At 54.8% G+C, this 15970-nt stretch overlaps 1 protein-coding gene and 1 pseudogene across 2 annotated transcripts in view; one reads left to right on the top strand and one right to left on the bottom strand.

Annotated features, from left to right (window-relative positions):
• KLHL26 (kelch like family member 26) overlaps positions 1-15125 on the bottom strand; it is a 28186-nt gene extending 13061 nt beyond the window's left edge. Inside the window, exon 1 of one of the 2 annotated variants that reach the window (XM_067733300.1) lies at positions 14973-15125. In XM_067733300.1, the coding sequence (XP_067589401.1) occupies positions 14973-15049 (77 nt within the window). In that variant the 5' untranslated portion in view covers positions 15050-15125. The remainder of the gene's footprint in view (positions 1-14972) is intronic. The other variant, XM_067733301.1, reaches the window with a different exon arrangement.
• LOC137222845 (U6 spliceosomal RNA) lies at positions 12057-12150 on the top strand (annotated as a pseudogene).
• Positions 15126-15970: the final 845 nt, after the last annotated feature.

Below are 15970 nucleotides of genomic sequence, written 5' to 3'. Positions count from 1 at the left end.
CGCACGCCTAGAGCCCGTGCTCTGCAACAAGAGAATCCACCACAACGAGAAGCCTGCACGCCACAATGAAGAGTAGCCCCTGCTCACCCCAACTAGAGAAAGGCTGCGCAGCAACGATGACCCAAGGCAGCCAAAAATAAATAAATAGATTTATTTTTTTAAAAAGATGGAGAAACTGAGGCCCAGTATGGCCCCCCCCTCCATGGCTGCAGGCAGCTCCAGTACTGGCTCCTGCTTCCCGCTCTACTAGAGCCTGCTGACTCTGCCAAGGCCACTGCTCTGCCTTCCAGGCACGCAGCTCCATGGATCAAAGGTGCGTCTGAACCAAGGTCCCACATGTCCCACAAAGGCAGACACCCCAAGCCACTGTTGCTGTGGTTACCACAGTATTTCACAGCTCTGGGTACTATGCTCCCAGCCCAAAGGATGGAGTCACCATGTTTTGGCACCTGGCAGTAGCCCTTAAATGCTCCGGCTGGCCAGCAGCCCCCATGCTCACGTCAGCACGCTCTCCCCTGGGGCTGCTCACCCCAGGCCGGCTCCGCCCTCCTCACCCCCAGACAGCCGCAGCCCCACGATAAGGGGCAGCTCCTTCTGAGATGCCTGCAGTCCTCTCGCAGGGCTTGATCCCCGGGCACGCTGGGGAGCAGATGAAAGAGCAGGGCTCCAATGTGGACAAGTGTGGAACCCAGGAGCAGATGAAGGTCCTCAGAGCAGTGTCCCAGCAGGCCTGGAGGCCAAACCACTGAGAGAGACTGGGGGGCACAGAGACCCAGAGAGAGAGAGAGAAAGAAGAACATCTGGCCAGGGCTCCAGATTCCATGTGCCCCTGAGCCTGGGCTCTTTCCACAGCATCAGCTGAATTGTTTATTTCTCCCTCCTGGTCATCATACTGGTTACTTCCTACATCTTCTGCGATAATTTAAATCAGGATGCCCAGTGCCAAGGTGGATCTGCGCACCCCAAGCCAGGCCGCCAGGCAGGGACAGAGCTTCATCCACTCCTTCCCACCTGCTCTGCCTCATCCAAGAGCTGGGCCGTGGACACGTCTAGGGCCCACTGCGAGCCCACCCTGGGAGCACGTCGCCCACAGAGATGCTCTCCCTGAGCCCTGCAAAGGGGCGCCAGGCCACGGTTGCCAACCTCATCTTCAGAGCATCACCAGGCAGGGCCACCTCCCACACGTATGTCTTTGGCTCCTGCCTGTCTGTGCCTGCAGTGCAGTGACAGGGTGATGGAAGAGAGGCGGTGCTGGGTGCTGGGGAGTACCGGCAGGAGGGAACCATGCAACCTGCCGGCACCCGGGACTGGTGGCTCCTGAGAACCCCCACATGACAGCCAGGGAGGTTGAGGGTCCAGAGGGTGGTAGGGAAGGCAGACAGGTTCTAGAACCCACGTCCACCTCAAAAGAACCATCATGACTCCTCCCAAGGACCCAGAGAGGTGACAGGAGCAAATTCCTAGGGGCTGGGAGTAGAGGCAGGGGTGTGCCTGGCCCCACAAGTCACCAGCCTCACAATGAGACCCCACCAGCCGTCCCCAAAGCCTGGCTGGGATCCTGAGCCTGGCGCCAGACAGCCTCACTCAGTGCTGGTTCCACTCAAGGCAAGTGGAACCACCCGGTCAGCTCCGTCATCCCGCCCTTCTGAGACAGGGACAAACCGCGTGGATTCCCCCACTCCCACAATACTCACTGGGTTACAGCCAAGAACTCTACAGGTATGGCCCACCCTCCCACAAGCAGAAGGCAACAATGACATCAAACTCCATCACTCTCCTGCCTAAGCCCCCTGTGGCTCTCCCACAGTCTTGCTCCTCAGGGGCCACGGTGAGCCCAGTGCCCCTGAAGCCCAGCTGTGACGTCTTGCCCAGGCTCTCTGCCCTCACCCCAGCCTCTGACTGGTGCCCCAGGGAGCCCAGGACGTAGGGATCTGGCCACTGCTGATGGACGAGAGGACCCTGTAGGCAGCACTTCCCCAGTCCCAGACCTGCCCAACTCCAGCAACTTCTCAAGGCTAGGAAGATGGAAGGCGGACACCCAGACCCTCCTTCCCTCATCAGCAAGCTCTCTGCCTCCACATACCCCCACCCCTCCCCATCCTGGCAAGCGAGCACCCACTCCATGTAAGACTGTGGGCCCGGGGCAGTGCCAACCTGGTTCCCAGCTCGTCTCTCAGTGGGCAGCCTGGAGAGGGGTATACCACTATCGTCACCATCTTACAGATAGGGACATTGAGGCACAGAGAGGTTCAGGCACCCACCCAAGGCCACACAGCACGTAAGAGGCCTGGCCAGTGTCGGTCTCTCTGTAGCCCCAGGTGGATGGGCCCCCTGATCACCTCCATGATGCAGACGGGGAGACTGAGGCTGGGAGAGCTGAGACCACTCACCAGGAAGGCCAAGCCAGGAGGTGGACGTGGAGCTGGACAGTAAGTAGGGCAGGATGTGGCTCCTCAGTGGCAGCCAGGGCAAGGGTGTGGACTATCCCACTAACTCTCCAGCTGTTATGAGGGAGGTAACCCCATTCTGCCAGGTCACAGTGGGAAAGCCCCACCCAGGCCTCACACCTCTCTGACCCCAACCCAGCTCTAGTTGTCTTGCCTGCCCATCGCTCCATCTGGTAAACCATCCATCTGTTTCCAACCTGTCTCCTCGAAGCTGCAACAGGAGACTCACCAAGCAGGGAAGGGTGGGTTCTGTCTCCTGCTGTGTTCCGGCACCTGGCACCATGCCCAGCACGTGCTCAGAGCTCAGTCACACTTGTTGATTAAATGGCTGGATGGCTGAGTGGGTGGGTGGATGAGTGGATGGATAGATGGGTAGATGGATGATGGATGGATGGACAATGGGTGATAGGGTAGATGAACAGATGAATAGACAGATGGGACAGATGGATGGATGGTTGGACGGAAGGATGGGTAGATGGATAGACGGATGGAAGGATGGATGGATGGATAGGATGGGTGAGGTGGCAGGTGGCTGGCTGCTAGGTGGCAGCAGTGGCTGGCGCCTGACTCCTATCTCTGCTTGTTGCAGGTATCTGCTGCATATATCTGCTCTGTTACCCCCTCCATGGAACCTCCTGGTCCAAGTCCTGGGACTAGGTATGTTATCCTTTGACTGGGCTCAACCAGGAAGCCCTCGGCAGGCTCCTCTCTGGGATGTCTGGCCTCCACACTGTACTCATGCTATTCCCCGTGTTGAAGGGCCAACTCTTTCTGCCCCCCACCTCCACCCCTCCTCCCTGTGCTGCACTCTCAAGCCCACTAGCTCTTCCACGCTCCTCTATCACTTTCCCTTCCAAGCCTTCTCGAACTAGAAGGTCTCCCCCATGACCTCCCTTGCCTTCATGGACCAGCCAGGGTTCCCCACAGCCTCCGTGACCCCTCAAAGCCCAGCCAGGGCCCCAATGCCAGAGGCAGAAAGGGCTACTACTAAGCAGGTCTCAGGCTGAAGCTTCGCCTGTTTTGTTCCCACCCACTGACAAGAGGCTGATCCCAGTAAGAGCCCATCCCCCCACATTATCCCTGCTGCACTGGGCTTGGAGATGGGGCCACTTGAATGAGCAAAACCCCTTCACTCTACAAATTAGGCAAGTAGGCATATGACTGCATGGCCCCAGAACACCTCTCGGAAACCCTGTGAGAATCCAGCACTGCAAATGCCAGCATTTCAGGACCCAGCCCAGCTGCCTCCCCTGGCAGGGCAGGTATTGAGGCTCTGAAAGGGACAGTTCCACCAAATGGCATGTGCTCATGCCCAGTGGTGCCAGGCCATTTGCAGGCAGACACAGTATGGGTATGGCGCAGCAAGGACCTTCTAACAGCAGTACAAACTCAGGCATCAAGAGGGTCCTCTCACGAACATCTTCATTTTAGGGGGTGCCAACATCCCTTCCTTCTTCTGTTAAGGGCCCCCTGTTTTCCTCAGGGAACCTCCTTCACTCTCAGCCCCAGTGGTAAGGATCAGGAGACGCACCCCTGGGCTGAAAAGGGAGAATTCATAACCCAGCCTGGCCAACCAGAGCCTCCCAGGCCCGCAGCCATGCTGACTGAGCCCAGGATAGGCAGTGTGACCCATCTGACCCAACCAAAACCTTCCCTGGGACTTTTGCTGGAGCCACCAGGATGGAAACTTGCCTTCCCCCTAGGGTTGCTGGGATGATGGAGAGCAAGGTGAGGTTGCCTTGCCCAGCCAAGAGCTAAGAGACGCGAGTCACAGGTTCCAGAGGAATCATCTGAGCTCTGAATTTAATGAATATAAAAACTGGAATTCTCCCTGAACTTGTTTTTTATGTGAACGATAAACTTTAATTTTTTAACTGAAGGCAGTGAGTTGAGTTGAGTTTCTGGCTCTCGTAACCAAAAGGGGCCTTCAATGTCAGAAGCCTCTGATCTGGGGCTCGAATTCCGGACGAGCCTCTGGAAAAACCACTGTGGAGTTAATACTTCTCCAGCTACCACCTCTCCCTGCAATGCACACTGGCTTCCTACCCTGGGAATGGGGACAAGGAAACCTCACTGGTTGATCTGCAGGTGAGTGGGTGGTGACCAGACCCAGCCCGAGCCCCGCCCGCCCGTAAAGAGACAGCCCAGCCATCTCCCTGTGAAAGGTCAGCAAGCTACCCATGCCCCCTACTGTGAAGGTTCAGCAACTCTAAATGCTAAAATGCTGGAAGCACGCCTAAGGCTGGAGCCGCAGGGCAGCCCAATGCCATCAGCCTTGGCAAGGAAAACACCACCCAGAGTTTCTGCAAGTGACTCACGTGGAGCATAAACATTTGTGTGTTCCCAACCTCCCTGCCTTACAGCCCACGGGCTGCCATTACCCCTTGCACAACTGAGGTGGGGAGAAAAGAGAGAGAGCAAGAGAAGCCCTCCTAGGATCGAACAGACTTCACCAAGCCAGCACACAGTTATGACTTTAACTATAGTCCTGGAAGTTTTCCAAGTTGAGGCTGCCTCGGGGGTCTGCAGCAGGGCTCCCCTACATGACTGTTCCTTCACGGGCATTTTGGCACCACCACCCCCCAAACCCTCCCTCAGGAGAATGTCCCACTCTCAGCTACAGTCATGGAAGATTCCGGGTGATCACGTCTCCCTGCTGCTGCTTCCTCCGGCAGACTGCTTCAAATTCTAACATCCCTTTGAGAGGCGAGCTGTCCGGATATCCAGCCCAGCCCAGCCCAGCCCAGCCCAGCCCAGCCCAGCCCGCTCCTGCTAGGATCCTGTCTTTGACCCCTGTGGAATTTTGCAGTTGTGGCGTCAGAAAACGTCTTCGGCCTCGATCCTTGATCCTCGGGTGACCCCCTCTTGAGGCCTTTAAAAGCCCAAAGGTCCACCCCTCAAGATTTCCTCCAGGCTGAGCGTGTTCAATTCCGGAAGCTGCTTCCCTCATAGGAAAGGTCTGCGATTCCCCAAAGGTGCCGGTTACTTCCTCCCGAATCACAATATTTTCAGTATGCGGCGAGGTGGTCTGCGGGAAGAGCTCAGCAGCGGGGCTGCTCGGCGAGGGGTCTGAAATCACGCTGGATGCGCCCCAAAACCCACTCCGCCAAGGAATGTCAGGGAAACGCTCTCATAGCCATGGGGGATGAGTTCTGTGAATCCTGAGCAGCCCTCTCTGAAGGGAAACGGAAAAGGGGCAGGGAGGAGGAAGGGACTGGAGACTCGGGGTTAACAAGTGTTAAGAGCCCGTCTGCACAGCTGCGGAGCGGCTACCACAGGAGGAGGGCGGGTCGGCCCGGTGGGGACCCAGCGGGCCCCAGCCCCCACTTCCCCCGGCAGGCAGCTGGACAGGGAGTGCGGCTGGCCCTTTCCCCGTCTTCAACACGGCGCTAAGATCCTGTCCTTGAACTAAATGGAGCTCGTGCAAAAGGGTGCTGCTCACACTGGCTTCTCTCTAACTGGGCTGATTCACTGACAACACACCTGTGAGTCTCTGTTTCTCTACCCGGACCCTGCCATTAACAAAAATCAGAAGAAGAATAGTGACCCTTGCTTGGCTGGCCATGGAGGGCCGTTCCAGAAGCCTCCCAGTCAGGCCAGCTCCCCCTGCAAATCCATCGTAGATTGCATGTAGAATATCCGCTAGACTGTATCAGAGCCTCCACAGTGAAGCCCTGCCTGCGGGGAGCACACATTCTAGGGCACACAGATCCTTAAGAACACAGAATGGACCATGAGCCTGGGGCAGAGGACGAAGAGGGGCAGACGGGGGGAGTCATGGTGGACAGAGTGGCCAGGCCCCAAGGAGGCAACACGGGAGTTGTGCAAAGCTCTGGGACAGGTCACCCCAGCCGAGGGAGGGTGAGCCCACGAGGCCCAGGAGGGGCACCAGCCTGCTGTTGGAGATGTGGGCTGTGGAAGCCTGGGGGCCCGTAGGCGGGCAGGGCCTCGCCGTGGGGGCCAAGGGGATCATGTGGAGAAGTGAATTTTGTTCTGAGACTGTTCTGAGAGTGAGGAAGCCCCCGGCAGGTGTCAGGCAAGGGACGGCCTGGTCTGATACCTGCCTTGGGAGGGTCCCGCCAACTGGAGGTGGGGGGACAGCAGCCAGGAGGGCAAGAATCGATGGCAGCTCAGAGCCAGGATGAGGTGGAAGTGGAAGAAGGGGCCGGATGGGGATGTGGCTCAAAGGTGGAAGCAACACAATGTGCCAACAGATTAAAGGAAAAGAGAGCAAATAAGTGTGCACGTGGTGAGTGCTCTCAAGGAGGTCAGAGAGGAGAGGCAGGAATTGAACTGGGAACGACCAGGTCCTGGTTGTTAGAAGACCAGGGACCCTCGAGCAAGGACAGGCACGAGGACTTTCCAGAACAGAGGGAGGACTTTAAGCCCTCCAGGCCAGGTGTCCATGTCTGCTCCCTGTCCCCTTGAGAGGCAGAGCCTCTCAAGCCAAGTGGGGCCTCATCCTCCTGCCTGACGCGTCCTCCACCAGCACTCACTCTTTGGTCCACAGCAGAAACCTGAGAGCTGGTGACTCCCAACCTGGCTGCCACCATGGGTCAGCACGTCACACAAGTTCAACCTTGTATCTTCCCCAAACCCATGCCCACCTCACCATCTCCATGCGCCCCCCTCAGCCCAGGGCCCCTCATCTCCTGCCAGAGGGATCCTTCCAAAACACGAATTTGACCCAGGTGCCCCCTCACCCAAATCCTGCACCAGCCCCCAGTCTCCCCACTCCTCCCTCTCACCCTCTCTAGCTCCTCTCTGCCCTCCGGACCCCTAAAAAGCCAGGCTCCTCCCCCTCCAGAACCTGCACACGCCACTTGCCTGTACCCAGAAAACAGGCCACCTCCCGAGACTCCCTTCCCCCAAGCTGATGGCACTAACCTTTAGGCTCTGCTCAACCTCATTTGTAAGGAGACTCTCAGAACCTTCCGGAGAAGGCAGGAACCTCCAACTCAGCCTCGGGACATTTTATGGCAACCGTGGGGAAATGACAGCCCAACTGCTTCACATGCTGGCACATAAGTGTCCCACACAGGCAGAGCCCCTCTGTCTGGGTGTCCGGGGGCCCATATGCCCAACACCAAGCGCAGCAGCAGGCACACAGGAGGCATGTGACCATCGACAATCGCCAGGGGAAGAGAAGGGTGTCAAATGAGTCCCATCCACAAGAGGAAGGAGCTGGGGATGCCGAGAAGTCACCCTCCCTCCTCCCCCTTCTCCAGGGCCTTCAACCCTAAGTCTGAAACATGCCCCAAGACCAAAGGGCAGGAGTGCAGAGAAGCCCCACTTTTAAAGTGTCTGGGGGGGAGGCAGGCGCAAACCTCCAACCTGGCCCCTCTGAGCTCTCGCGTGAGGATCGGCAATAAAAAATAACCAGTTAAGGAAAGTGGGATGACACACTACGGCTACTCCCTAGAGATGGCGCAACGATAGCAGAGGCTAATAACGCCTTTCTACCCCGACAAGAAGGCCATCCCCGAGGGGTCACAGCTACCGGATGGAAGTGGTTCAGCTATGAGACAATCAGGCTGCACAATTCAGGGCGAAGTGTGCAGTTTTCAGAGCAATTTCACATCCTGAGCTCAAGGGACCCTACCAGTGAGAAGGTGAGGAATGGGGCACCTCACTCCCAGAGAAGGAGCTGGGCTGCGTGACCCAGCCCCCCAGAGCACCTCTGCCCAGCACTCTCTCCAGCTTACCCCAGACTCAACTGCCCCACCCCAATACTCTGCCAAGACCCACCAGCTCATGCTCTACACTCTGTTCCTAGGTGCCAGGTTCACATGGCAGCAACTGTCCTCTCAATGCTGCAGAAGCAGCTCAGACTTGACATGTTCCATTCTCCCACTGGCCCTGCCACTGTCCCTCTCATGGCCACCAAGTAATGATACTACCATCCTCCAAACTGCTCAAGCCAACAACCACAGAATGAATGCTTGTATCCCCCCAAAATTCAAACATTGAGACCTATTCCCTAATGTGATGGTATTAGAGGGCAGGGCCTTCGGGAGGTGATTAGGTCATGGGGATGGGGCCCTCATGAATGGAATTAGTGCCCTTATAAAAGAGACCCCAGAGAGCTCCCTAGACCCAACCACTATTTGAGGACTCAGCAAGGAGGCCGTGTCTATGAACCAGGAAGTGGCCTCTCCAGACACCAAATCTGTCGGCACCTTGACTTTGGACTTCTCAACCTCCAGAACTTCAAGAACTAAATTTCTGCCGTTTATAAGCCACCCAGTCTATGGTATTCTGTTATGGCAGCCCAAACAGACTAAGATACCAACTTTCTCCTCCCAACCTGCCACATTGGCTCGTTAGCAAGACCTGCCAAACACCCCATGATCCCTTCTTGGTCCATGCAGGCACAGCGGACAGAATGCTAACAGCTTCAGGACCGCAGGGCAACATTGCCACTTCCACACACACACACACACACACACACATGTGCAACATGCTGGGTGCCCTCTGAGCATACCTTCACCCTAGTTTGCTTCTTCCCAGCCACCCTGCCCAGTGGGTCCGGGGTCCCACTTCCCGGATGAAGACTAACACACAGAGGGTTGCAGATGTGCCCAAGGCATGCAACAAGCATGTGGGTCTGATGAGGTGCCTGATGTCACCAGATCTCCCAGAATTCCTAGGAGGAGCTGAGTTCCTGTCTCTGAAGGGTCAAATTCCTGTCTCTCCCTCTCAGCTGAAGAGAGGATGAGGCCAAAGGAACAAGAATCGTCTCAGAAGGCCAAATCATTGCCCAGTCTTTCACACAGGGGTTGGGGGGATGGACTCTTCCAGAGCCTCAGGGATTAGTGGAGACAATCTAGGGTGCAGCCAGAGAGGGCTTGTTAAGAAAGTTTAAACAAGCAAAGGCCACCAAGCCAGGAGCAGACGCCTCAGCTGAACTGTGCCAAACCCACTCACACTGTGTCCCAGTCACGACTTCTCAGAGAAACACCTGTGACCGGCGTGGCCCTCACCCAGATACTCCTGCCTCGCCCCACAAGAAGCAGTGTGAATCAATGAGACTGGGCCCCATCCAGACACCTTTAGGAAAGATGGGCAGTGAAGAGAGGATGCCAAAGGCCCAATGTCTGAAGAAACTTCGTGGCGAGAAGGTTCCTCCAGAACTAGGCAGGCCAGGTACCTCACAGCGATGGAATTTTACCTGGGGAGGTGTGACTCCTGGGAGAGTTCCTCCACGCCCTCACAACACACTGTAAACCTCCTCTCTCTCCAGAAGCCTGGACCCCCTCAAGGGCCTGAGGTGGAGCTGAGAGGGGACCTGCTGCAGAACAAGTTTCTTTTGTGTGAGTGAGCCTGCAGTTAGGACCCCACCTCCCCTCAGCAAGTGCCCAGCCAAGGCAGCCATGCTCTGTCCATCCCAGAGGTTCGGCTTGGTCATTAACGACCATCTCTACTAGGCAACGGGTTTTTTGTTGATCCCTCGAGATAGGAAGGAAGGAGAATAAGCTTTTCTCTTTCTTTTTTCCCCCTTGGTTGCAGAAAAGTGAAGTTGGAACAAACAAGTTATGTAATGCTGGGGGCGGCTGGGGGAACGCAGTCCCTCCTAAGGACAGTTTTTCGAGTTGTGGAACCGTTGGAAGGGCCAAGGGGAAGACAGGAACCGCCCCCACCCCTGGCCAAATGACAAAACCCTTCATGGGACAAAAAGGCAGATGCAGGCACCACCTGGAAGGCTGGAAAACCAGACTCACAGACAGGGCCAGCCTCCCCCCATCCCTGGCAGGCCCACAAGTCTCCCCGAGAAGGCAAGGGACAGACCTGACCACCTAGAAGGGACGTCCTACCAGCCAGATTACAAGCCCTAGAGAGCTTTTCCACACTCCATTCATCCATCCCTCCCTCCCAGCCATATTTCCTTTTTTTTTTTTTTTTGGTTGCTCCAGGTCTTAGTTGCGGCTTGTAGACTTCTTAGTTGTGGCATGCGGATTTCTTAGCTGCAGCATGCGGACTCTTAGTTGTGGCGTGCATGCAGGATCTAGTTCCCCAACAAAGGATCAAAACCAGGCCCCTGCGTTGGTACCGCAGAGTCTTACCCACTGGACCGACTACCAGGGAAGTCCCCCAGCCATATTTCTTGAACACTTCTTTCCTCTGGGCTGCCCGTGCTCCAGGCATACAAGACCAAGACTACACGAGACAGACATGCTCTCTACCTTCAAGGTACTTCCACTAATAAACACACCAAGTAGTGTTGGGTGGTGACTGCATGTTCAACATGTTCACACAACAGCCATAGGACCCAGCAATTCTGCTCCTGGTATATACCCCTAAGAACTGAACCCAGGTGTTCAGACAAAAACTTGTACATGCATGTTTATCGCAGCATTACCCAAAACAGCCAAAAGGTAGAACCAACCTAAATGTCCTTCAGCTGGTGAACGAATAAACAAAACGTGCTATGTCCACACAATGGAATGTTATGCAGCCATAAAAAGAAATGAAGTATTGACACACGTTACATTGTGGATGAACCTCGCAAACATTAATATGGAGTGAAAGAAGCCAGACACTGAAGGTCACATATGGTACGATTCTATTTATAAAACAGGTAAATTTACGGAATTCCCTGGCGGTCCAGTGGTTAAGACTCTGTGCTTCCACTGCAGGGGCATGGGTTCCATCCCTGGTCGGGGAACTAATACCTTGCATAGTCGCGTGGTGAGGCCAAAAAAAAAAAAAAGGTAAATTTATAGAGACAGAAAGTAGATGAGTAGGGACTTGCCTGGTGGTGCAGTGGTTAAGAATCCGCCTGCCAATGCAAGGGACACGGGTTCGAGCCCTGGTCTGGGAAGATCCACATGCCGCAGAGCAACTAAGCCCGTGCGCCACAACTACTGAGCCTGCGCTCTAGAGCCTGCGAGCCACAATTACTGAGCCCGCGTGTCACAGCTACTGAAGCCCACGTGCCTACAGCCAGTGCTCCGCAACAAGAGAAGCCACCGCAATGAGAAGCCTGCACACAGCAACAAAGAGTAGCCCCCGCTCACCGCCAACTAGAGAAAGCCTGCGTGCAGCAACGAAGACTCAACGCAGTCAAAAATAAATGAATTAATTTTTTAAAAAAAGACAAACCAAGTAAAAAATGGACAAAAGATTTGAAAAGACACTTTACCAAAGATCTGAATAGCCAGTGAGACCATGAAAAGATGTCCAACATCGTTAGTTATTAGGGATATGTAAAATGCAACCAAAATAAGATACCAACATACACTTAAAATGGCTAAAATTAAAGACTGGCCACGTGAAGTGTTGGCAAGGATGGGGAGCAGCTGGAACTGTTGCACATTGCTGGTACAAATGCAGTTATGGTTCAGTCATTCCAAACAACTCAGCAGTTTCCTGAAAAACCTACAGTGCAGAGGGACTTCCTTGATGGTCCAGGGGGTAAGACTGCACTCCCAATGCAAGGGGCCCGGGTTAGATCCCGGGTCGGGGAACTAGATCCCACATGCATGCCACAACTAAGAGTCTGCATACATGAGTAAGAAGTCCGTATGCTGCAGCGAAGATCCCGCGTGCCACAACGAAGACCCAGCGCAGCCAAAATAAATAAATAAATATTTTTTTAAAAAACCTATGGTGCTTGCTTCGGTAGCACATATACTAAAATTGGAACTTATCATGGCCCCGGCACAAGGATGACACTCAAGTTCGCGAAGTGTTCCATATTTTTCAATCTAACCTCAAAAAATAGGAAGCAAGGGGCTTCCCTGGTGGCACAGTGGTTAAGAATCTGCCTGCCAATGCAGGGGAAACGGGTTCGAGCCCTGATCGGGGAAGATTCCACATGCCGCGGAGCAACTAAGCCTGTGCGCCACAACTACTGAGCCTGCGCTCTAGAGCCCGCGTGCCACAACTACTGAAGCCCACATGCCTAGAGCCTGTGCTCCTCAAAAAGAGCAGCCACCGCAATGAGAAGCCGGTGCACCGAATGAAGAGTAGACGCCGCTCACTGGAACTAGAGAAAGCCCGCGCACAGCAACAAAGATCCACCACAGCCAAAAATAAATAAATAAGTAAATAAATTTATTTAAAAAAAATAGGAAGCAAAAGTACAAAGATTCAATGAACAATTTTTTATATTTTCTGGGATGGGGAGGCCCTACTTGTTAAGAACCTCAATTGCTAAGGTGAGGGGTTATGCTACAATGTGCTTCACTGATTTCCTCTGCCTCTTTTGCTCTGTTTTATTGCAACCCCTAAGTTGTTCATCACTCTAGTATTTGTAGAAAGGTGTTTTGTATTTTGCCACATCATGATAATAATAGTCCCGGTTTGACTGGCTGGTTTATAAGTTTAAGTACAAATAAATAAAAGATCCATTTTACCCTGAAAAAAAGAAAAAAAACTTAAACCTACACCTACCATAGGACCCAGTCATTCCACTCCTAGGTATTTACCCGAGGATGAAAGTATATGTCTACACAAAGATGCATATCCAGATGTTCACAGCAACTTTATCTGCAATTGTCAAAATGGAAACAACCCAAATGTCCATCAACCAGTAAATGGATAAACAAATTGTGTCCATCCATTTAATGGAATAGTAGGCAGCAGTGAAAAAAGAACGAACTTCTGATACTTGTGACAACACAGATGAAACTTCAAAAATATTCTGTTAAGGGACAGAAGCCAGACACAAGAAGCCACATATTATATGATTCCATTCATGTAAAATTTCTAAAAAGACGAAACTACAGAGAGCGAAAGCAGATCAGAGTGTGCCTGAGGCCAGGGGTGGGAGAAGGGTTGACTGCAACGGGCTTGAAGGAATTCATTGTGGTAATGGACGCATTCTGAAAACCTGGATTGTGTTAATGGGTACATAACTCTATAAATTTATTAAAACTCAGTGAGGAGACTTCCCTGGTGGTCCAGTGGTTAAGACTCCATGCTCCCAATGCAGGGGGCAATCCCTGGTCAGGGAACTAGATCCTGCATGCCGCAAAACCCCACATGCTGCAACTAAAAGATCCCTCATGCGGCAACGAAGATCCTGTGTGCCGCAACTAAGACCCGCTGCAGCCAAAAAAACAAAAAACTCCAAAAAACTCAGTGAACTGTTCAGCTAAAATGAGTGAACTGTAGAGCATGTAACGAATTATACCTCATTCTTGCCCCAGGTTATCCCTAGCCAGGGCTCAAAGCAGGGACTAGGATTCACTGTCCCTTACATGCCACCTCCTACCAGTCACCAAATCCTGTCCACTCTACCCCCTGCATGTCTTCCCAAATCCCCTGATCTCTCTTTGCTCCCCACTACAGGCCTCCAAAGCCCAACTCATGCACCCGGACCCTCAGGCTTTTCTGAGGCACACGAGTATTAACCATTTCATCATTTATCACACTGACGGAAATTATTTGCTCCCATAAGCTCACCAGCAAGAAAAAGTCCGAATTTCTTCCTTGGTCACCGAGGGTAGCAGACTGTCCTGGGGGACTGGGATGAGAAGGTCTAGATTACTCTGGCCTTGTGCAATGGGAAGAGGGAGGGAGGTCTTACATCCTAAGATCCCCCTTTCCCTCTGAGAATCCAGAACAATGCATAAAAATACCTTCAATTGCTATGCCAATTCTGCGGTTCAAACAACCAGTCTCAGGACTTGTCCAAAGGGAAAGGGGGCCTCTCTCAGACCAAAAGGGGTGAATTCTTCCACCATGATCTGAGGGCAAGACCATGCTTCAAGTTCTTTTCCCTGGGGGTGAATGGGATTTACAACCCATGGGGCTTGGAGGGAGGAGCCACAAGGTCGGACCCTTCTCATGTATTTTTTAAACCTTCAGCGCTCTCTCACCATCTTCAGGCTTCCCAAGACCCATTCTAGCCCCCCAGGACCCCTGGGACCCCAAGACCTCTCCCTGCCAATCAGGACTCACTGGGACCCCCAGGGCCCCTCAGCTCCCTCTCTCAGGTTCTCCCTGGTCCCTCAGGCCTCTTTCAGGCCCTTGGGTTCGCTTGAGCCTCCTACTCCCAACCTTCTACAGTCCTCACTCCTCCCAGGTCCCCTCAGCATGTCCTCAGGACCACCTTTAGGAACCTCAGGGTCCTTCAGCACCCTCCAAGAAGCCGTGGGCCTCAGCCCTCCAAATTCCCCTCAGCCCCTCCTCAGAGTCGCCCAGACAGCCTCAACAACCTCAAGACTTCCTATAGCCCCTGCTCAGGACCTCCCTGCCTCCCAGACCCCTTGGCATCCCCAGTTCCCCCATGGCCACATCACAGTCAGGAGCCCCTGGGTTTCCTTTCAGATCTCCACACCCCTCAAAGCCCTCTCAGGCCCCTAGGGCCGCATGCAGACGCCTGGAGGCCCGGGGGCCCCCAATCCGCCTTCGGATGACCCGTGAACAGCCCTCAGTCCCCTCAGTACTCCATAGCCACCTAAAGTCCGCAGCCCCCGTAAAAATCCTCGAGCCTGCCCAGGCCACTCCTCCAGGACTCCCCTTAGGTCACTCCAGCCCCGGGGCAGGTGCAGGCCCACCCTGTGGGCTGGTTCTCACCTGTTAGGGCGCTCGGGGCCCGGGCCCGCGCGGAAGCCGCCGCCACCAGCGCCACCACTGCCACCGGACGTCGCCATCTTCTCGCCGCCGCCACCGCGCGTGCTAGTGACGGGAACCGCGCGCGCCGGCCCGGGAGACTAAGTCTCGGGGGGTGGGGCGGGGCCTGCTCTGCGGAGGGGCGGGGCCCTAGGCGAGGGGCGGGGCCGGGTCTGAGGAGGAAGCGGGTCCTGGGCTGCGAGGGAGCGGGGTCTGCGGATGCGCGGGGGAGGGCAAAGGCAAGTGCCGGTTCTGCGGGAGGAGGGGGGGTGGGGCCTGGGGAGAGGGGCGGAGTCTGGGACGAGGCACGGTCGTGGGTCTGAGGAGGGACAGGAGACTGGTGGGACAGGGACAAGGGGCGGGGGGGCATAGTCTACGGAGGGACGTGGCCCGAGTAAGGGGAGGGACCTGTCTGGGAGAGACTGGGCAAAGGAAACCTGTGCGTGTGGGGGCGTGGCCTGGGGGGGCGAGGAATGAGGCGAGGGTGAGACGCAGCTAGGAGTAGGGGCAGCCCGACCGTTTAGTGCTGCACTTCAGGAGCGGGGTTGGCTGTGGGAAAGGGGAGCGGCGGAGCCGAGCCGAGATGAGAGGAAGGACATGGAGAAACTGGTCGAAGAAATCTGAGAAACCCCCCTCTCTCCTTCCAGGGTCACTCCCTCGCCAAGACCTCCCTCAGACTCAGGAACTCACCTGGTGCCCAGGCCTCAGACTTCCAACCCATCTTTGGGTCCCAGCCCTCCCCCATCTTCCCAGAGCCTCCTCTCTCCCATCCAAGAACCTCCACCTTCAGATTCCAACATCTGCCCTCAGATCCCCAAACCTCCTGCTTCACCCTCAGTTGTGGTTCCCATACCCCCAAACCCCTGCCCTCAAGTTATCTCCCCCATCCTCTGCTCAAATCCCAACTCCACTCCCCCAAATCCTTGCCCACAGACCCTTCAAACCCACACTTACACCCCCAA

The sequence above is a fragment of the Pseudorca crassidens genome, chromosome 3, assembly GCF_039906515.1.
Source record: "Pseudorca crassidens isolate mPseCra1 chromosome 3, mPseCra1.hap1, whole genome shotgun sequence".
Classification (NCBI taxonomy): domain Eukaryota; kingdom Metazoa; phylum Chordata; class Mammalia; order Artiodactyla; family Delphinidae; genus Pseudorca; species Pseudorca crassidens.
This window is presented reverse-complemented; position numbering and strand designations above follow the sequence as displayed.